The 21,504-nt window shown below is 39.4% G+C and overlaps 2 protein-coding genes across 5 annotated transcripts in view; both read right to left on the bottom strand.

Moving 5' to 3' along the window:
- The window catches only part of LOC27206581 (innexin shaking-B), a 152,582-nt gene that overhangs the window by 13,902 nt on the left and 117,176 nt on the right, over window positions 1–21,504 (bottom strand). For 2 of the 4 annotated variants that reach the window (XM_016180925.3, XM_016180923.3), the window contains 2 exons: window positions 14,890–15,023; window positions 14,641–14,830 (listed from right to left, as the gene is read on the bottom strand). In XM_016180925.3, coding sequence (XP_016040206.1) covers window positions 14,641–14,830; window positions 14,890–15,023 — 324 coding nt within the window. Of the gene's footprint in view, window positions 1–6,453; window positions 7,278–10,003; window positions 10,405–14,640; window positions 14,831–14,889; window positions 15,024–21,504 lie in introns of those variants that run through there. The other 2 variants (XM_016180930.3, XM_016180926.3) reach the window with 2 other exon arrangements.
- Window positions 2,115–3,364, bottom strand: LOC6726545 (coiled-coil domain-containing protein 8). Its single transcript, XM_016172295.3, has 2 exons — window positions 2,400–3,364; window positions 2,115–2,341 (listed from the first exon to the last, which is right to left on the bottom strand). Exon 1 carries the CDS (start codon window positions 3,266–3,268, stop codon window positions 2,495–2,497), a length of 774 nt encoding a protein of 257 aa, XP_016040212.1. The 5' UTR covers window positions 3,269–3,364; the 3' UTR covers window positions 2,115–2,341; window positions 2,400–2,494.

Here is a 21,504-nt window from a genome sequence, read left to right on the forward strand (position 1 = left end):
AGTAAGAAAATTTTCTACAAATAGGACAGTACCATATATTACTTGTATGCTTTTGTCTGCATAACATCACATTTGCGAAACAAAAATTTGCAGGAGGACTTTTTAAAAGCCAATCGCTGCTATTGTTGTGGACTGGTCTGTTATTATCACGGAGGGGTCTGTTGCCACGCCCTGCCGGAAGTCAAATGATGCGTTTGATTTGCTTTGGCCTCCATCATCTCAGTTTGCCCTTTTGTGTATACAATCGCCAATTGCATTTCCCCGACGATATCACGAATAAGGAAGAGAAAAGAAGGGTGGCCTCCACACCACCCTTTTCCAACCCGCTCTTCCGCTTTCCACTGTGCGTGTGTGGAAAGCAATTTGGCAAGCGTTCAAATCGCAAAAGCATCGCGTAAATGCAACTGCAACAGAAGCAACAATCAAAGCGAAAGGCTGAGGGCAAAGAATCGTCTCCGAAGAATTCTTCTTTGGGTCTGCAGGCTCCCTGCACACTGATTCGTAATATGCTAAAAACAGTAGAGGGCCTAATTGTGGTAAACTAAAATATTTTGATAGGGAGTAAAGATTAGTATTTTGATAATAATTTGCAATTCCGTATCGGTGTCCATTATTTATATTTTAAAATTTTGTGATTGCAAATCATCAGTTACGCTAGTAATTATATAAGAGTTCTTGTATTGTATAGGCCGAGAAGAGAGTTGGACAAGTGAATTATCTTAATATTAATCATATCAATGCAACCATAAACACTAATTTCTTAAAAATTTTAAGGCATACGGGTGGTCTTATCATATGCCAAATATCTGGACTACATAACTTCTCTTCAAATAAAATATCGCTTTTTTATTTTGTCCACTTAGTAACAGTAGGATTTCAATAATAAAAATATATAGAAAGATATCTAAAAGGTTTTTAAAGCCTGCAAAAACTGTAAAGTTCCAAAAGAAGTATTCGTTTAACTCAGAGTATACGATAACTGACTATTGACTGATCAACAATTTTAAATTGCTCAAAGTCCATAAATACAAGTTTGAATGCACTAGCTTCAAAATCGAAATGTAGATCATCCTTAGAATAGTGAAACCTCGGATTCGTATACTTCCCAAGCATGACCCACTGTGTCGCAAAGGAATCACTTCGGAAGTCTCTGAGCCCATCTGATCTGACCTGCCACTCCCCCAGGCGACGCCCCTGCCTTAAATCTTCGAAACACGAGGGGAGGCCAAAAATACACGCACATAAGTCAAATATAAACAGCTCCCACCCCAAGAACCTTTGGCCATATTCCCCAAGATGCCGGTTTCCAGTTCCCAATTCCCGAGCCCCAGTTCCCGATACCCTTTCCCGATTCCCACTGGCATATCCATGGCTTTTTGTTTCAGCAATTCTCTGGCATCTGGCCAGAAATATTATTTCACTTTTATGTTTGTCTGCGCCTTTTCAATAAATATCTAGACATGCCGGGCGCAGAAATATGAGGGGAATAGCGGCGAAAGTCAGACGAGAGGCTATATAGTGGCGTGGAAGAAGAAATGCCAATTCTTGACATATCGGAGGGAAAGACCGGATCAATTGAAAGGAAATTGATGGGTGCAGGTCTTTTATTTTTTATTGCGGCATTATCCGAGTTTATGACGATCTATCCACCAGCTCTATAATCGTAGTGAACCCATAATAACAGAGACTTAATGGTGATTGGGTCGGTCAGGCGCTGTTAACCAAACGATCACATAATGGTGGTTTCTAACTGCCTACTTTTATTTTTGAATTCTGAAAACAATTTGCACTTACAAAACTTGAACAGAGAATTTTTTTATTTTTCGTATGAAAAAATACCCCAGCCCATTGCATTCGAAAATCAATGATCAACGAAAGCCAGCATTATTTCCCATGTCTCGTTTTGTTTTCTGTTATTAATAAATCGTGCAAGGCATATTGGGGGAAAGTGTAAATTATAGAAACGCGTCCTCGCGTCATTAAGCAGGGAGAATACAATGATAAATGTATTTATAGGAATTTGGGTGACTAGAACGTCTCTATAATCGCTCTGTGACACTAACCGAGAAAAGCTCCCCCGATTTCCCCGCCCGACCAAGTGTGATAAAAATACACATTTAATATTTGTACATTGTTAGTGGTAAGAGTTATTGTGTAAGTCTTTATAAATAAATATGCGATTCAATATATATGTATTCATATACGCCATATGGGCGGCAACGTCTCCAATTTGCTCCATTATGTGGGGTGGAAAAGGTGGAAGGGGGGTAAAGGCATCAATGAAACAATCAATCTCCTTTAAGCGATCTGAGCAATTAACGATAACAGTCTGGGAATAGATCTGGTGGCGGGGAATTTTTATCAAACGGATCTATAGTATCAAGCATTTTAGTAATTACTTCTGGTGTTTTTTCGGGATAATGGTGCGTTTTGGGTCTGAAGAATTTGAAGTGTCGGCTACTTCAAAGCAATAAATTCGTTATCTTCATTTGTTTCAGAAGAACCATTTCTTCCAACAGCTGAAACTAGGCTCTGACTGAGACCTTTCCCTGACTTGATCCTCCTCCTCATATTTAGGGTCAGCATCAGCGTTATCCTCAGTATTAGTCTTAGGCTCAGCCTCCTCCATAACTTCAATCTCAGCCTCAGCCGTAGGATTAGCTTTATCCATAACTTCAACCTCAGGGTCAGCCTCGGGCAACACTTCAACCTCTTCCTTTGGGTCAGCCTCGGCCAAAACTTCCGTCTTCGGATCAGCCTTGGCCAAAACTTCAAGCTCAGCCTTAGCCTCAAGGTCAGCGTCGGTCAGACCTTTAACATCCGTCTTAGGGTCAGCCCTAGCCAAAACTACAGCCTCAGCCTTAGGGTCAGCCTCGGCCAAAACTTCAACATCTGCCAGAGGGTCAACCTCGTTCATAACTTCAACCTCAATATTGGGGTCAGTCCCGGCTAAAACTCCAAACTCTGACTGAGGATTAGCCTCGCCCATAACTCCAAACTCCGTATTAGGGTCAGCCTCTGCTGTAACTTGAACCTCAGCCTCAGCCGTATACTCACCATCAACGGTAACTTCAGCCATAGTCGGAGCTATTTCTCCAAGAGTAGGCTCAACCTGAACAGAGTTGTTACGTTGTGGTGCTGGCGCATTCCGAATGCGAACGCGAACGCGATCCCGGTTATGACTGGGATTCAATCTCGCCGGTGGGGGGGAGTATGGAACTACACGATTGCGTAATTTCTTGAAAACGATCTTATTATTATTGTTCATCTTTCTGATAAATACTTAAAACACAAGAACACTTATTTTCGAAGTCGACTCAAAATAGAAACTGGTTCGATGAAGCCCTTTGCATTGATTTCATCGCCTACTATCGTATCGATAGTAATGTTTATAGTTTCATTAAGTTTCTTTCCCTAGCGTTTCAGAATGTTGGTATGTATTTGAGATATATAAAGGTCCCTGATTATAAAAAGGTCCTTCTGTTAGGAAAACGTTCCGATGTTACTTCAAACACAACAAACAAGTGCCAGTGTTTGTTCTTAAATTAAAGTTATGAGAGGTTTACACATACAAGGTCCTCAGACTGATGGTGGGAAAGTCTTTTCAGGCTAATGCATTTAATTATACCACGTTCATTACTTTCCCCCAAATAAAGTTGTTTCTAGCGCCTCAGCTCATATTTGAGCCCATCGATCGCCCAAAGACACTAGAATAACAAGATGCGTAACGCCATAAGATATTTTTGCACACGATTATTTAGGGCTAGCCCAAGAGCTTGTTCCAGGCTCTTTAGAATTTTTGTTCAAGAACCAGAGAGCGGAGAGCTCTACAGCCAGCTCTCTTCTACGCATACAGTGATAGCAGACAACTGTATGTGTGCACACGTATGCTCATGAATTGAAAATTTTACAAAATATGCCCTTCACCTTAGAAGCTCGTTGACTTTAATTCTATATTATTTTTGATCAATTGGCACCAAGTACAAAATTCTTGTTTTGCATTGCCTTAACGTTATAATTATTTGAAATAAGCATACAAATAGTAATAGCCGAATCTATGTACATAATATAACAAAATAAATTTCGAAAATAATTGTCATTAGAGTATTCAGCTTGCGACGTGTGAAAAATTAGAGTAGACATTGTCTAGTAGACTTAGATTCGTAGGTGATTATGACTGCACGTCGTGCTTCAAGAAATCAAATAACGAAATTGGCTAAAACTCCAAATATGTAAATTCGATTCTTAGATCACAATTGATTTCTGCCCCGAAAATCGCTTTCTACGCGCGCATATACTCGTTCACGATTATTGTTTTTACTCACACAAGCAAGCAAATTCCATTTTTAGATTTTGAACGCTCTCACTTTTACGCGAGCAGAGAGAAGGCAATTTTGGCCGTCACCAAAAAGTGGCTGCATAGTGCAAAACCAATGCCAACAACCCATTTTCCAAAAGTCCGTAATACTACGTATTGCTGACGTCATATGTTAGTATAAGATTATACTTTAGTGTTACGTAACAGAAATATTAAAAATCCCGTATATATATACGCTTACGTGCGCTTGCTAGCAAACAACACTATCGGTTTTAAGTTAATAAAAAAGGAATAAAGAAAAGTTCTTATTAAACAGGTTATAATAAGATTGAAGGGGGCTGTTTTGTACTATGTGTTTGTGATTGTGAACTGTTGAATTTCTTGAGTTTGTCCCTGTAATTTAGTGTTGTAAATAGCTCTTTTACAACAACAACAACTGTTAAGATTTAACCTGAGTTTCGCATAGTTTCACCATAATATCTATACTGCGTTCTAGGAAATTTAATTAGGGAGAAATTTTAGTTTTTGGGACCTAACCCTACCTTTTCAAATTCGGAGTAATCTCAGCTGAAAGGGAGTTAAACCAGGCTGTTGCTGAATTGTTTCATTATTGTTGTATTATTTTTGTGGTTATTATTTGTAAAATTATTTAATATGCAATCACTATCACGAAATCAGTTGATTTTTGCTTGGACTACAAAGAGCATACGAAATTTGAGAAATCCCTATACGAAAATTAGTTAATTAAATTTAAGGGGCGGAGCTACGACCGAAATTTTTGGTATTCTCATAGATATGGTCTACTGTAAGTCAATGCAACAACAAAAGCGTTTAAAAAAATTATTTGCAAATCGATAGAAATTTACAAGACTAAAAAATGTGAAAAAATATAAACACGTTTTCCAAAAGGGTGGGTGTGGCAGTTTTGGGCGGATTGTGGGCGTTCGAGTGGGCGTGGCAACATGGGTCAACAAACTTGCGCTGCGTCATTTTCTCCAGAATCTGAATGCTGAAAATCAACCTTCTAGCATTTATATTGTTCCTGAGATCTCGACGTTCATACGGACAGACGGACATGGCTAAATCCACTCGGCTATTAATCCTGATTATGAATATATATACTTTATGTAGAAGGAAACGCTTCCTTTTGCCTGTTACATACTTTTCAACTAATCTAGTATATCCTTTTACTCTACGAGTAACGAGTATTAAAATATATAAGGGGAGGTGCCACGCCAAAAATTTGTGGTAATTTAATAGATATGGAGTTGTGTAACGCAATACAAAAACACAAAATAAATATTTGTCTCCGCTTTGAAGGTATTTATTTCGGCCTCAATAAGGTATCATTAAGCTTATAGTGTAATTTATGGCCGTTACGCATCTTCTTATTATAATATCTTTGGATTGCCGATCAATCACTCGCTCTCCATCTATTCCCCTCTCTTTTTTGCCCAGTATCTCCGTCTCTGCCTGACATCCCCTACGTCACAGATCAAACTATCTTTGGGATACTCGCAGCGATACAAGGCCAGCCCATTCGGCAGCAACAATAACAAAGCACGCAAGAAATACTTAAACAATTTCATTTGGCTCACAAAAGGCCAAAACCGCAAAACAAAATAAAAAAAGAAAATCGGAAATAAGTGGAACAAATATTTGGATATTGAAAAGTATGTATATATCCCAATGGTGCGCTCAGTCGGCGAGAAATCGCTTAATTACTTAATCCATCAAATCATTCAACGCCCCCAAACATCACGATCCACTGATCTATGGCTGATTTCTCGTTCGACTTTTTCTGGCTTAATCGCTGCGCAGGCGTAGCCTTTAAAGAGGATGAGTTATGGCGTCGAATTTTAATTAATGTTGCCTTAAAAAACAGAGTTGCTTAATTACCGTTGGCCAATAGATTACTTTATTCGCTTGACACTTTAATTTCCTGAAAACTCTTTCAAACGAGATGTTTTTAAGAGGGCAGTATTCCCATTTACACGTTTATTAGATAGTTTAGTTATACAGCAAATTAATAATACGATCAAAAATATTTTCATGATTCGGGGATTGATTGGTATTGATAGTTATTGGAAAGTAGATTATGTTTCAAGTGGTCCGGAGACACAACCTTCATATACCTGAAAGAAGAGGCAGAAGCAGACCCACTGGTAGTACTTGTAGTGCTTCTTGTCCGCCGGATCACCGTCGGAGTTGCCGATGCCCGGATATGGAACCGACACGCCCTGCTTCTTCAGGAAGAGGCTCTTGAGCGTGTAGGTGGACTGGATCCAGCAGTACGTGTTGAGCACATCCTCTGGAATATCTTTGGTGTGCACACAATCGATCGGATTGCCAACGTACTGGCGTGTGGTTATAATTAGCGAGAATGACATCAGAATCATCACAGTTATTGAGTAATGCAGGCGGAATACTATCGAATCGGTTTTAACGTGACTGACCTTTACAAGGTTTTTCAATCCACGAAATATATCTAACATGGTTTGTCGTCAGCGAAAGCTGGCAAGATCGGCGATGATTCTCTCTAGCCTCCCTTCTTGCTTTTATCGTTTGTTATCGATTGGTTCGCGTTGCGTATCGATAGTATCAGTGTCAAAATATCAGAGTATCGTGTGGCTACCGATCGACTGTGCTACCGAATCCTGGCTGTGCTTTCTTTTGCGCGGCAGGCCCATTATCGACGCATCGGCTAATCGGGACTCGAACCGGAACCGGAAGCGCGGTTGCTGGTAGTTCCGGTGGTGAGGGTGGTGCAGGTGCTGCAGGTGGCGCGGATGGCTTTCCAATTCTTCGGTTTGCGGCGTGTTCGTTGTAGTGGATGTGACTATCGCAGAGCTGGGCATCTTCGGGTTCGTTCCTCTGCTCTCTGGTGTTCTCAGCCCGCTGTTTTACATTGGCACTTTTTTGTGATTTTTCTGAGCTTGGTCTTTTTTAATGGTTACTGCTAACAATGGGATGAAATATTTTTGATTTCACAATTTTTCGCGTTTTCACTTCTATATTTTCACAAAGCTCACTGCATGCATTATGGGACTTTTCAAGATTTTTCGCGTGTTTGAAATTTAGCATAACGAATTTTTAAGTTAATTAATCGGAAACACTATTTTATGAAATCACATATGCTTTCCTCATTGTTGTACACTTGCCCATTGATCAATCATTGTGAAAAGGTTACTCAGACTACTTTTTTCTGAATGAAAAACGAACATTTTTACCTCCTTATTGTTTACTAATATATTTATTTTTGGCTCACGTTTCATTTTATTATATTGTGCATTTTAGTCTAAAACAACGCGAAGGAAACTAGACTATATGGGAAATCAAGTGCTAGCACTTTTCTCGGTATTTGAATAATTTTTTTTTGCTTAAATACCATTGGAAATTGCGCAAAGAAACAAAACAAATAAAAAACTATTCGAGAATATAAATAAAATGTGGCATCACCCCCTCCTTCACATATGTTAATAAACTTATGCTGACTGACGTAGGGGAAAAATGGAAGACCAAAAACTGGAGAACAACTGTTTCCAAATGAACTGTAAATTTTAAAATTGCAATGTTTATAAACAAACTTTCCCGCCGAGCTGCCGATAATAAAATCAAAACAACAGCGATAGCAAAAAGCTAACAGCGAAAAATTAATTTGAGTACACAAAAAAAAATTAGTTTTGACCAAGTTGAACGTTTGTTTATTAAATATCAATAAAATCATGTGTAAAATATTTATGGACACATTAGATTATTGGCTTAATATTTAATTACAAGAAAACTTGCTTGCAAAATATAATTTTTGCACTTATAATTAATTAATAATGAATAGTAATTTGGACTATCTTTTCTTCAGTGTACTCAAAAAAGAAAAGTCCACGCACACCCCGTGAAAATTGCGTATACGCACACGTGGCCAGCAAAGTCAAAGGCGAAGGCTGACCAGCGGCAGTCTAAGAATCCGCCCCGGTATCAGATCGGATTGGATCGGGGGATATAGCCCAAGGCGGGAGCATCGTTAATCTATTTCGTAATCCAGCAGAGTTCAGGCCGATCTCCGATTTGTTTATAAAACACACAACAGATATCTCCCCATCGACCTGTTTGGGCTTCCTGCCTGCACTTGACATTTCAACGAAACTATTTCGTTGCTCGGCATTGTGAAATATGCCAGAAATGCTGCATAGATAATGGAGGGATCGGAGATAAAACTCAGGGACTACCCAAAATCTGTGACTTCTCATCTGTTTTTCCCCACAGCGCGTGCTCATTATTATAATGTGGACAAAGTATGAAAGCGAGATACGACATTCCAAGAATTTAAAAAGGTGACTAATTGGGATTTTCCCTCGTCCAAAAACAAAGAAACAAAAATAAAATACGGTGGAAGAACATTTTCCGCCGGGATATGGTACTCGTAAAATTGAACAACAGCCGATCGGCTCGATTTGAGTTCACTTTCGAATGCAACCAGTGGAGAATGCTAACAAAAACATATATTCCCCCGATCAAAAGCGGCCAGCACACTTTGAAGTCGACTGGCATCAGAATCCGAAATGAAACCGATTTTATTTCAATGTTTTCAGAGTCAATACGGTTGAGGTGGCCAAAGAAGTTCGATTTGGGAAAATGTTTCATAACTTTGAATACATTTTTTTGCAGGTGATGGGTCTTAAAGTGGTTGTCAGTGGTAAGACAATGAAAATCCCTGCCTTAGGCTTTCCCAAGACCATATTCGTATATGTGACTGTAGCGATTAAGGTTGTCAAAAATCCATGAATACAATAATTCTTAATTTTTTATTTTTACTAAATGCCTGCAGAGAGATCAATAAACTGGCAGAACTTTTCCCTTTGAATTTTTTAATATTTTATTTGTGTTTTCTAAATAATACGTGGTTTGATTCTAACTGATGCCTCCATATTTTGTATATTTTAAAATAAGTTACTTTATTTTTCTTCCATTTAAGAATTAACAATTTTGCGAGTTCACAGACCTGCACCATGAAATAAAACTGTCTTTAACATTTAAATTGAAAACGATGAGCAACTAGGCTGTATGAAAAGTTTAACAACTTTTTGATTAAATTCGTTTTAAATTTAAACACAAACACTCAACCTATTCAAGCCTATTCAAGTTCCGGCATCAATCAGTTTGATGCAAGAAAGTACTACTTAAGAAAATTAAAGCAACAGTTACTTTAAAAGTTACTCAAACTTTATGTTTCATGCCCAATTATGTGCGAATGATAAGACGACAGCAAACACACATAAAATATAAAAATAAAATGAAAAATAAAGATTGTATTTTTGTTTTTTCGGTTTTTTTTTTTTTTTTGTTTTTGGACAATCGTGTCGAATGTTAATTGTAAAAATTTGTGGATCGCCTGTTTGTTTTCGGTTTTTGGTTTTCGGTTTCGGGGGCAACACATGGCCCCCGAATTCGCAGTTGGTTTATTTACTTTGTAAGAGTTAATTATGATCAAGCGGTGGCCTGCACACAGCCCCTACAATACTATATATACGTGTATATATAAATATAATTTCTGATTCTGTGGGCATGTGGCTTCCTACTATATGTTATGATCCCGCAATGCAGTCAATGATCTTTCGTGGGTGTTGTGAAAATATAGAAAACGCTCTGTGTTTGTTTGCACACTATTTGCCCGAATTGAATTCTCACACTTGTCGTTTGATTTGGGATATCGACGCTATCGTTGTTATCGGTTTAATCGGCTTAGACGGCGCGTATTATCGGTTTCATCGCGCGGGATAAGCGCGGGTCACGTGTCCGACATGGTCGAAGCTTATATCGGGTGACTCTGTGCACCTCAACCTCACATTTTTCGATCGCTCACTGGTAAAAAAAAACTTCGATGGGTTTGCAGTTACGGAAAAGAAATCGGAATACGGATTTTCCCTGGTTTCAGGTTTTTTTCTGTCCGTGCTTTTCTTCGAGATCAGTTCAGGCGGAGAAACTGCGGATTTTGGAGCAGCAGGAGCAGAAAAAAAGACGCGCACGTTCACTTTGCCAACGCAACAGACACTGGCGGGCACTGGCCAAGAAAAGCCACTCGGAAAATGGCCTGCCCACAGCTGACAGGCAGAGATACAGCGAGACAGAGGGAGAATGAGAGGGAAATCCAGACAGTGACAGAGAGCGGGGAAAAGCCAGAGAGCAGATCTCTGTGCTGCCAACAATTTTTGGGAGGCAGCAACGCGTTCCCTGCTCGCGAGACACGCACACTTCCGGTGGGAAAAGCGGGGGCCCAGTCGCGGGTGGGGGAACAGAGTCTGAAAATGGTGCGGTGCGGAGGGAGTGGCTGTAGAGAAACCAGGAGCTGCACTCGCCGGCCATAAACAACAATAGTAGTTGCAACAATCTGCTGCCAGGCCCAATGCCTAAAACAAAAGGCCTGAGCACACCCTTCCCACTTATATTCGAGTCCCCACCCCTTTTTCGATTTAAGGCATCAAAACATTGCTTAGGATTGTGGGACAAAATCAGAAGCATACTAAATTATACTTGGAACATAATTTAATTTCAAAACATTTCATTTTAGCCAATGCCAACGAATATCACTTCTTTAACAAAGAAGCACCTATACTGTAGTAGTAAGACCTTCTCGCACTTATTTAATATTGGCAGTTGGTACTTTGATTTTGAGATATTATTTAAATTTCGGAATAAAAAAAACAGTTTGGGTCCACTGTGCATTTGGGCCAACTATTTACATATTCGTATTTATTTCTCGCACGCTCGCGAATGACAACGAAAGCGACAACGAGACGGAGGAAGGGGAGCTAAGAACGGAGAAAGGAGTGCGGAGGCGAAAGCACAATCCGAGTGACAACGAAAACGACAGCGACAACCCTACGAAGACCCGATATCTAATGATTTGATGCGACATCATAAGGAGTCTGACTCCGAGCTGCAAGCTCTTTGCGGAAAGGGGATTGCAAAAATGCACCGTGGAAAAATTAGATGAACTTTTATCGAACTTGGTGGTATTATTTATCTGCTTGCTGAAACGTGTGAATATATCCAGAGGATCCTTTTTTGGTTAATTATATTGTCGCTCAATTCAAAAACAAATTCTGTTGTTTTCCTATTACCATATTCATAATTATTTAATTAGAAGGCCATATGTAGTGATTTTTCGCACATGTATTATTTTCGCTCAGTGTCTGAGAGAAGGGTTCCGCTTTGCATTGTTGTGATTTCCGCTCATTATTGCTGCAATCAGGCGGCCGAAGCCCTTTGTCCTGTGGCAGGACATGTGACGTGGCGAGAGGCCGGAGTAGGGATTTATGCGTATTTTGATTCCTGCGCCTAGACGTCATGCGGAGCATATCAATTGGAGTTTTATGAGGACGAGCGCAGCTGGAGTGGTGGGCATAAAAACTGTCTGACATATCCGCTGGTCGATTTGATTAAGTTGTCCCATCGCGACCAGCTGCCTTGGCTTACAGCTGGCCAAGATAATAGGACAAATTTCGGATTTGGTTTCTTGTATTCATACATTTTAATTCTTATAAAAGTGCTCTTAAGTTCTTGCAATACCAAGGCCAAGGCAAGAGTGGCTATTGTATTGCATCTTTTTCGAAAGACTTTATTTGGAATTGAAATGCTCATCGCTCCTATTATTGGCTCCTCAAGTGTGGCAATATCTGTATCCGAATCCCGTTCTGTGTTTGTATCTCTATCTCGGCAGCTGGCGCAGTCGCCACAAAAATGTGTGGAGGCAGGCTGGCCATCAAAATTCAATTGGTTTGAGACACTACGTGAGTCGCCTGGCATACTCAGTCCCGGAGAAATCCTCCGTCTTGAGACAATGGCGGATCCCTCTGCATAATTCGGCCATTAGGCTATGTTTTGTTGGCCCTGGTTTCCGGGGATTCTGGCAGACATTGACGCGGCGTAGACAATGTCCGGAAAAAGCCTTGCTTTCCCTCATTAATGCACCCGAAAAACATTACCCGGATGGGAAATGCATGGCTACTTTTCTGATTTCTCGCCATTGGGCCCTGCGCCAAATGATGCATTAAAACCGAAGGAAGACGGCCGGCCAAGGCGAAACAGAAACGTTAATTATGTCTTGGACTTGGAAAAGGTGTCTTCGGCTCTAAGGGGTTATTGTAGAAAGTGTTCAGGTGACATTTCCCATAGTTTTCGTTGCTGTATAAAATAAAGTCAAGAGAATTCAAATGTTCTTATGGCCAGATGCTAGGGAATATCTTTATCCCATAAAAAATGTGCTCATTGGGCAGAGCTGAGTCGGGGAACTGGTTCCCCGGCCACTTTCATGTAGTTTCTCGTTTCCGACAATCACTTTGATGGACTGCTCGATGGTTTGTTGGCGAGCCGCTTCTTTGGGACCCCCTTTCTGAACCTCTCCGATCCTCATCTCGATCTGGATCTGAATTTTATGATCGACAGCGAACCGCACACGCGGATTTTATGAGCGATGTCAAATGGTTGCGTCAGTTCTTGTTGCGATCGGAAAGAAATATGATTTGTAAGATTGGATATCAAAAACGCTTTAACGAGCTCCTGTTTGCACCGCTTGTTGATTTCTTCTGTTTTATTTGGGTGTTCCCCAGGGGAGGCAGGTGGAGAATACGCGGGCGGCATCCTCGCCCCTCGAGCCACACACGCAACATAAATTATAATTTTTTCAGCACCCGCTCGCCCAGCAGGACGGTGGCGTAAATAAATAAAATTAATGGAAATATCAAGCACACTGCGCATAAAATTGATAAAAGACGTCCACGTTCCCGCATTGGGGAAAGTTCGAAAAGTTGGGGGCAAAATACGGGGCTCCACCCATCGGTTCTGTTCGGTTTGGGTTTAAACGGGGTCAAGCGATTGCATTCAGTGCTTTTTTTCTGTTTTTAACAAAAATAGCGCAACCAAATATAATAACAGAGCGCACCGAGCTCGAAGAACTGGAGAAAGCGAGGCGTCCCAAAATAGTTGCTGCATCTTTTTCCGGTGCAGCGGCCACATCGCTGCCCCACTGCAACGCCGCACAATGTGCAACATGCAGCATGGGCGGGGAGCAACTGCAGCGTCTGCGCCGCATTAATGCATCACACACCCGATCCTTCGGCTTGACGGCGGAACAAAAGAGACAACGCCTCGAAAAGTGCGAAAGGTCATTGTTGCCAGTTGCTGGTGGCTGCTTGTTGCTCTTCCAGCGGTGCGGTGACCACCAGTTCCGCATCTCCCCAGGGGGCGGCTAGACGGGTTCCTTCGGCTGTCCCATGCTAGTGGCAAATATCGAGGGCTAATTCTACGTATTTTGGGGATTGATATCCGCACAAACGCCATGTGTGAAATCTAATAAAGGCTTTTTAAACTGGCATTGTACTTCATATTCTAATTAATTTCGACTTTTAATTGGGTAAGCCTCCTGTGATTTGATTGTTTAATTTAGGCTTGGTAAAATGGTATTATGCTCAAACTGAGTGGTAAAAAAAATGCTTATGCGATCACTGACGTACATATAATCCGATAAATAAGACACCTTTCGTTTACCAGAAGCTTACTAACATTAAAAGGTAAAACAACGTAGTTATCGCTAAAGAGTAATGCACATTTTCCATGGCACCTTAAATATTTAGTCGTAAAATTCTTAAAACAGTTAAACAGAATATAATCGTTTCTGTGGCTGCCATTTTCATTATAATTCTCATTGAAAGGACTTGCTAAAAACCTGGATGGAAAGGAATATGATAAAAACTATTAAGCCAGAATGGCTGGCCTGTTATCATCTGAATAATTTTCCTATGACATCCATATAACATATGTAGATGTGAGACATTTTTCTATACATTTTTGTAAAGGTTGATAGCAACAACTAATCAAAATCATGGTATGCTTATGACAAAAATCATTTGTCATTCAGGATTTCCTTACAGTTAAGCTAAAAGCATGTATAAAGCTTATCTAAAAGCTAAGTTAAACTTTTCGAAATTTTAGCAGATACATGCAGGGAATGGAACCAAATGTATTCGATTCCTTTAGCACATAGAGGAAAATTTAAAAGTGTTTTTCCCCTTACTTCAAATGTGTTTTCATAATATATCTGTTGACGCGAGAAAATTAAGCATTTGAATGAATATAAAATTGTAAAAAGCTCCCAAAGTACAACATTTTTTTGTGGGATATTGTATGGAACACCGCATGGAGATGCATATTAAAGTTTCCAACCCATGCAAAGCTTCCAAACGCTTTTAGACAGTTCCGTTACCATGGGGAAATGGGCTGTGCTTTTAAGCTTTTAACACAGGGATGCGATCGTTCACATTACTTACCTGAAAAAATAGTGTAAACGCTACCCATTGATAATATTTTGTGTGCTTTATTGTAAGAGGCCCGCGGCCCTGTGAATTGTGAACTCCGGGAAAAGGCACCTCGGAACCTTGCTTCTTCATAAACGCATCGACCACTGTATACGTTGAGTGTATCCAACAATATGTGTTGAGAACATCTTCGGGAATGTCTCTGCAATCGAAAGAATCGCGTTAATCGGTAATCTATCGCCCTTTTAAAAGATCGCTCACCTTGTATGTACACAGTCTATGGGATTTCCTACGTACTGCCGCGTCGTCACAGCAATCGAGAATGTGATCAGTAATATAACCGTTGCGTTGGTGTGCAGGCGAAAAACAGGTGAATCGATTTTGACATGAGACACCTGTTATACGATATCGATGAGACATCGGAGGTTATCGTGTTTTGAGTGCGTTTTGTTGGGTTGTCGGTTGATTGTTTTGATGTTTTGTTGGATTATTGGTGTGTTTTAGGAGGGGACGAAGAGAGAGACCATTATTATTGGAGGTATTGGCTGATGATTAAGTTTTATAAGACCAAACGCAAAACGTAACCCAAAATAGTTTAATGAAAACTGATGATGAGACAAATCTCTGGAACGCAAATCGTTTGCCAAATGTCTGATCTGAATGAAATCGAGAGAATAGATCTCACGTGCTTTTTCATATGGGGTTATATATCTGGTTATGTACTTTCATAAGCAATTTCTTTACCGCTTCAAGGGGCCTTACAATTAGCTAACTCACTTATTGATAAATTGGAGCACTCATTCGCTTGCAACCTGAAGCTATTTGTTTACTGCCTACGGCTGTGTTACTGACTTTAATCAAGGAGGCATGGATATATTGTTCAAGATGCAGGCGAATAAGGAAGTTTGAGGATTATTGCGAAATTAATACAAATTGCTTTTGGAAGAATTCTCGAATTCATTTCGGGTTGGCTTTTGTTTTTCTTATAGCAGGTAAGTATAGTAAGGTGTCACAGCAATTGATTCGACTTCCTCAACTAGCTTTAACATAACATTCCTTTCTTTTTGGTATTAATGTGAAACTTAAGAAATCAGAAAACTAAGTTTTATGTGTATGAGAAAGATATAGAAAGATATAGAGAGGGGTGTGAGAGAAACGAAGAGTGATTGAACTGCTGGGAATGCAAATTATTGAGATTTTTTTGCATTTATGTCGGATATATAATTTACAGATTTATAGACATGAGGACTTCTTTCGATGAAGGAAACGTTGACCACATAATGGCCGCCATATAGGGGTTTTTGCTTAGCCAATCAAAGTTCGCTGCAGATTTCGGTACCGAATTTGAATTATTTGAACTAATAGAGGGATTTTAACGATGACCACTTAATCGATATTTATCAAAATGTAATCGCTCGACTGACTGACTGTCTATGGCTGACAAATCAAAAGAAAACACAGAGTTAGGAGGGAGAGACCTGTGAAATTTCGATAATGCTTGGTTCACAATTGAATTGTTTAAGAATCGATTTGTAATGCAGATTGATTGGCTGAGTGGTAAAGTGAGTGGTTTAAGTTCGGTGGTTTCAGTTGAATTGAAATTTGGAGTGGTGGTTCGTTTGTGGCGGCTTTAGCGAGGTGAGTTTCGTGAGCTGAGCTGTGGTGAGAGACATACTTTAAGACGTGAATACTGAATACTGCAGTGATCAGTGATAAGTGATCAATGGTGCCACTTGGTGGTGAGTTGTGATCTGTGATCTTGGTGGTTGGGTGGGCTTAGATGTGTCTTTGGTGGTAGTGGTCGTGGTGTGGTGGTGGTGTGGTGTTTGCGAACGCGACAGCGAGCGAAACAGAGATAGAGTGATATCGAGTGAGAGTGAGTACAATATAGAAACAAATTGAATATATATGTAAGTAGTTGAATGTTAGTTGAATTAGGTATTTATACGTGGTAAAAATCTAAGTGAGTTTGAGATTGAAATTGTTTTGAGTTAAATTGAATTTAATTAAATGTGGCGAAAATGTACGAGAGCTGCTTATATAATATGGTTGAAAATCGTATACGTTTAATCTAGTTTTTAAGTAAAATCAAACACAATACACAAGTTAGAGTGAGACAAACAGACATACAGAGCGAGAGAGATACATATATTATATATATATAGTGAGATAGATAGTGTTTGTGGCAAAAAGAGAAAGACAGATAGCGCGGCAAAGCTGGGTCTAGACTTCAATATTTCCAGATTTCATATTCGGTTTAGTATGATTTATTAGCTCAAATGGATCTGGACTTCCATATGGACAGTGGCCATACTATCATCTGGTTTTATTATATTTTGGCTCTAACACTTCTTCGTTTTTTAGCATTACAATTTTGATTTAGTTATAACAAGTACTGGGTTGTCAACTGGGTGAACTTCGCTCTAGATAATTTTGAAACACAAAATCGCAAGGAGGTCAATTACATCTGGGACTGAGAGCATACAGCTAGCTATTAGTTATATAAAGATATAATTATGGTACGAATATAGTTTGCTTTGTTTCTGTTGGATCGCTGTTGTTGTTTTATTGGATATTGTTGCTGTAAGGTCTTGTAGTTTGGAGTTGTTGGTATCGAGTTTGTAGTTGTTTGTTGGTTGCTGTTTATTTCTTTGCTGGTTTCGGTTTACTTTCTTGTTATATATATACGATACTTAAAGCTTACAGAGATACATACATGTATATAAATATAAAGAGTGTGGTTTTTATCTTGTAGTTGCTATTATTTGTTTTGGTTTTGGTTATGGTAACGCTTTTTTTTCGTTTGCTTTTCTTTTTTTTGCAATTTGTTTATTTATTAGGTGGGGTCGTGAGTTCACGTGAGAGACAGAAAGACTGAGTTGGTTTTTGGGTGGGTAAGTGAATCCGTGATTGATTGATCGAGAGATAGAGAAATATATAGTGAGTAGGTTTATATAGGTTTATTTTAGTTAGATTTTTTTACTTTAGTTATTGGCATTTAATTGACATCGCATTAGTTTCAGTGTTCTTATGCAGAAACAGCTACATAGAAAGGAAATGAAGGGGTCTTCAGATTTGGCAGCCGACGGCGCTTAAATTTGCCATTCCATAGAGAATAAATAGAGAAAGAGAGGGTTCGGGCTTTTGGATAGAGACAGAGTGATTGTGAGTTAACGTGAAAGATAGACAGAGCGGCGTGAATTGTGAGACAGAGAGTGAGGTTGCGAAATTATTATGTTTTCGGGAAGCTTAAAAATCTCCGTAGACAATACATTATTTGCTAAAAAGTAGGCTACATGTTTAGATTTATACCAAATAGATGCGAAGTTAGAAAGTGTTAATATTAAAACAAACGGATTCTCCAAAAAAAATACAGACATAATTTATGATTTAAATATATAAACATAAACAAAACGTAAAAATTTGTTTAGCACGCAATTTAGATGCTAACTGATTCAATGATTGTCAAAAAATATTAAAATAAATCTTAATTATTAAATTATAAACATAGTTATTTAAATAAAAATAGATCAAAGTAACTGGGGATGCATTTAATGAAATGCATGTTATTGAACCAAATAACCCAGTTTATTTATTAAAATTTAAATAGCTTACACGATTAATTGCTAAATAAAAGTTGCTAAAAAACTTTGTTTGAATAAATTATCAGAAAATGTGTAGTCTACTTCTGGGCAAAAGGATGTTTTGAATCAGACAAAGATTTTCAGTTTTGACTCGGGATTACTGGGAAAATAAATCGGGTAAACTGGCTTTCGTAGTGTGCTGGCGTGTGTGAGCTTAGTTTCGGCATTTGCTAATTTGATGCTGATTTGTGACTTTGGTGACTTTTGGTGAAACGTGACTTTCGTGAACTCGTGATCGTGATCGTGACTTGGTGTTTATTCGTGTCCTGTGCTTTTGGCGTGTTTCACTTTTAGCTGTTTTTTCTGTCTTTTTGTTAATTTCTTAACATATTGTTTGGCATTAAGATTTTGCAATACTCATTGTATTTTTGCTGTTGTAGTTTTGTGGTGATTTTGGTGAGAGGCAGGAGCAGATTTTTGCATTTCGTTCATCACAACTGGCACAGTATAAATAAATTTCTTTGGTTTAGTTTGTTTGGCGTGAGTTCTGTTGGGATGTTGGGTCCAAATTGGCAGAGTTTTTACATTTGATTTAGCAGAGGTCAATCTTTAAGTGAGGCGTTTACTTTTGGATTTCTGGGTGTTTTTCTCATACAGTTTTTTTGCACTTTCCAGGGCTTGGACTCGGGTTCAAACAGACACTATACAAAAAACTTATCTCATATCAACGATAGAGAGGGCAATAGAGAAAGAGACGGAGAGCGTGAGCAGATAGAATTGGGAGTGAGCTGTGGAAAGAGACAGAACGATGATCTTTGGAAGGCGGAAATGAAAAGTAAACATAAGGAAAACCATAAAGCGAAAGTGTCTACGTAACGGAATTGAAACGAGCAAAGAAAATGGGAAATGCGCGCACACATAAAACAGAAACAGGAGAAGTGGAAGGTTTTTCCAGGGTTGCGGAAAGCTACAGTGCGGCCCATGCAGTAAGGACATGTGGTTCAAATCCTTACTATCGTGCATTTAGTTATAATGCAAACCTTTCGAAATCATTTTACCTTAGAGGTATTTCCTCTTGTTTTGTTACCAATTAAAAGGCACATCTCTTAAGTTTATTTGCAGTTAATTTATTTCATATTTTAGAGTGCTCTATTTCAGGCAAAGAATCACTTTACAGGGTTCAAATTGAAATTTTCAGCCTGCGCTGAAGATCCGCAATATCTCGCCTTACACCCCCGGCACGCACTGTACGCCGATCCCCCGCCCCTAGGACTCGAAAATCCTTTGGCTTGCCCAATTTGGGCGAGTGCACCCTTGGGTTATAATGGAATTCAGCCCAAGTGGATGAGCAAAGACTGTTTCCCCCTCCCTCAGAAGTCCAGCACCGCCTTTTGTTCGACCACCATGTTAGAAGTAAGTAGTAAGTAGCATGTGTAATAAGTTTCATGTGCGCTGGACTGACTTACTCAGGACTGATTAACGAAATGAGGGCCAGAAGACTGAGACTATAATTCTGCGACTCCAGCTTCCCCCGACTGACTGACTTATGCCCAGGAACCATAACAATGAATTTTATGCCCCCTTTCGGAAGGACCCCAACCCGCCTTTCTGGTAACTGCCACTGACTGTCGACTGTTAGTGCCACTGCTGGTGCACAGAGAGAACAATTCTTGGTGCTCAGACGCCTTCATCATTATAATCAATTATTTATTACAAAAAGAAAAAATTATTTGGTGGACCAGGAACCACTGGAACAACCACTAGAACGATAAAACGATAAAAACCTGTAAGCGTGGAAATATATACATGTGAATACAGGGCTTGAACTTTTCTCAGTGTGGACAGAGAATGCGAAGCTCACTGGCTTCGGCTCGTTTCTGCTATTAGAACAACATTGGCAATATATTTGGGGCAATAAAAATAAGCTTTTCTACACCAAGAAGGCACTGGCACTGGCTGCGTCTTTGTATTTGTTTTTGTACTTGCTGCCTCGTATTTGTTATTGTTATGGGTCCTGGCGCAGTGCTTGCCACTTACGCTTCATTAGGATGCGTCTAAGAACTCTTGCAGCCAGTCAATAATAAATTGATGCCGGCTCCCTTATTCCTCAGAAGCTGGAGCTCGAAGTTTGGAGCTCCAGAGGACTGAGCTCCAAGTGCCAAGTGCCTGGTGGCAATAAACAAGCAAACAACAAGGACAGATACACATCAGTGGCCACGCCCTTTCCAAACCACCGCCTAAACCGCCCCCCGGTTACACATCATTGGAGTTGACTTTAAATTGGCGACTTAAACGAACAATTGGCCCTGGGAAAATTGAGCTGAGAAATCAACAGAGAACTGAAAGAATAAAATTGATAGAAATGTGAAAACTAACAACAGGCTTTTTTCAGGGGTGGTAGTGTATTGTTTGTTTTGTGTATTTTGGGGTATCAGTTATCGGGATTTTAGTTTTTATGCTTCTTTCAGTCAGCAGGCAGACTGGATGCTTTTACATATGCAAGATACAAATACAAGGGATTATAGTAATATATTCATAAATATGTAGATGTATATAAAGTGTTTACGGTTTTATTTTATTCAAGTTTGTGTTGAATAAGAGGTGTTCTTTGGTGTGTGGGTCAAGGCATTTATTGGAATGGATTGGTTAAACTCAATTAATATTCCTGCGGTTAGGCTTTTATTTACACGAGTCCAGTCTTCGGATGCTTGGGTTGGTTGCGGTCTCATTTTAAGGCTAGTTACTCAATTTACTGATTTACAAATCAAACATATTCAACGTGCCACAAAATAAGCGAAAAAAAACTTAAGGAAAACTTCATTAAACCTCTACGTGCTTATCTTTTTGTACAAAAATTGATTCCAGAGTGAGCGAAATAGACATGGAGAGGGAGACAGAGATAGAGAGACAGGACAATGATATAGAGGTGCATGCTTCACGGGAGTTTTTCACAGCCAGGGTAGCCAGGGTTGGCTGGTCAACAAAATGCAAACAACAAGGTCAAGCGTGGACAATTGACAGCAAAATAAGTGAAACTCTTTATGTAGATCGTTGCTTATTTATAGTTTATATTACATGGTTAGCTCATATATGTATGTGTATATCATAGGTGTTTGCAGTATCATACAGTTATACAGTGGTATCAAATACTAAAAAATTTGTCAAATCTGGTTGTTTGCTACGTTGTGTCTGTGTAATTTTTAGTTTTTGTCTCTGCGGCTCAGGGTGCACAAGTATATGTATAGTTTGGTATATTTTTGAGTATAGTATAAGTTTAGCTTGGAGTAAATAG

Source organism: Drosophila simulans, chromosome X (assembly GCF_016746395.2).
Source record: "Drosophila simulans strain w501 chromosome X, Prin_Dsim_3.1, whole genome shotgun sequence".
Taxonomy (NCBI): Eukaryota; Metazoa; Arthropoda; class Insecta; order Diptera; family Drosophilidae; genus Drosophila; species Drosophila simulans.

Excerpts from the sequence above, each read along its gene's own strand:
- LOC6726545 (XM_016172295.3), bottom strand. The coding sequence starts at position 3,268 with ATGAACAATAATAATAAGATCGTTTTCAAGAAATTACGCAATCGTGTA.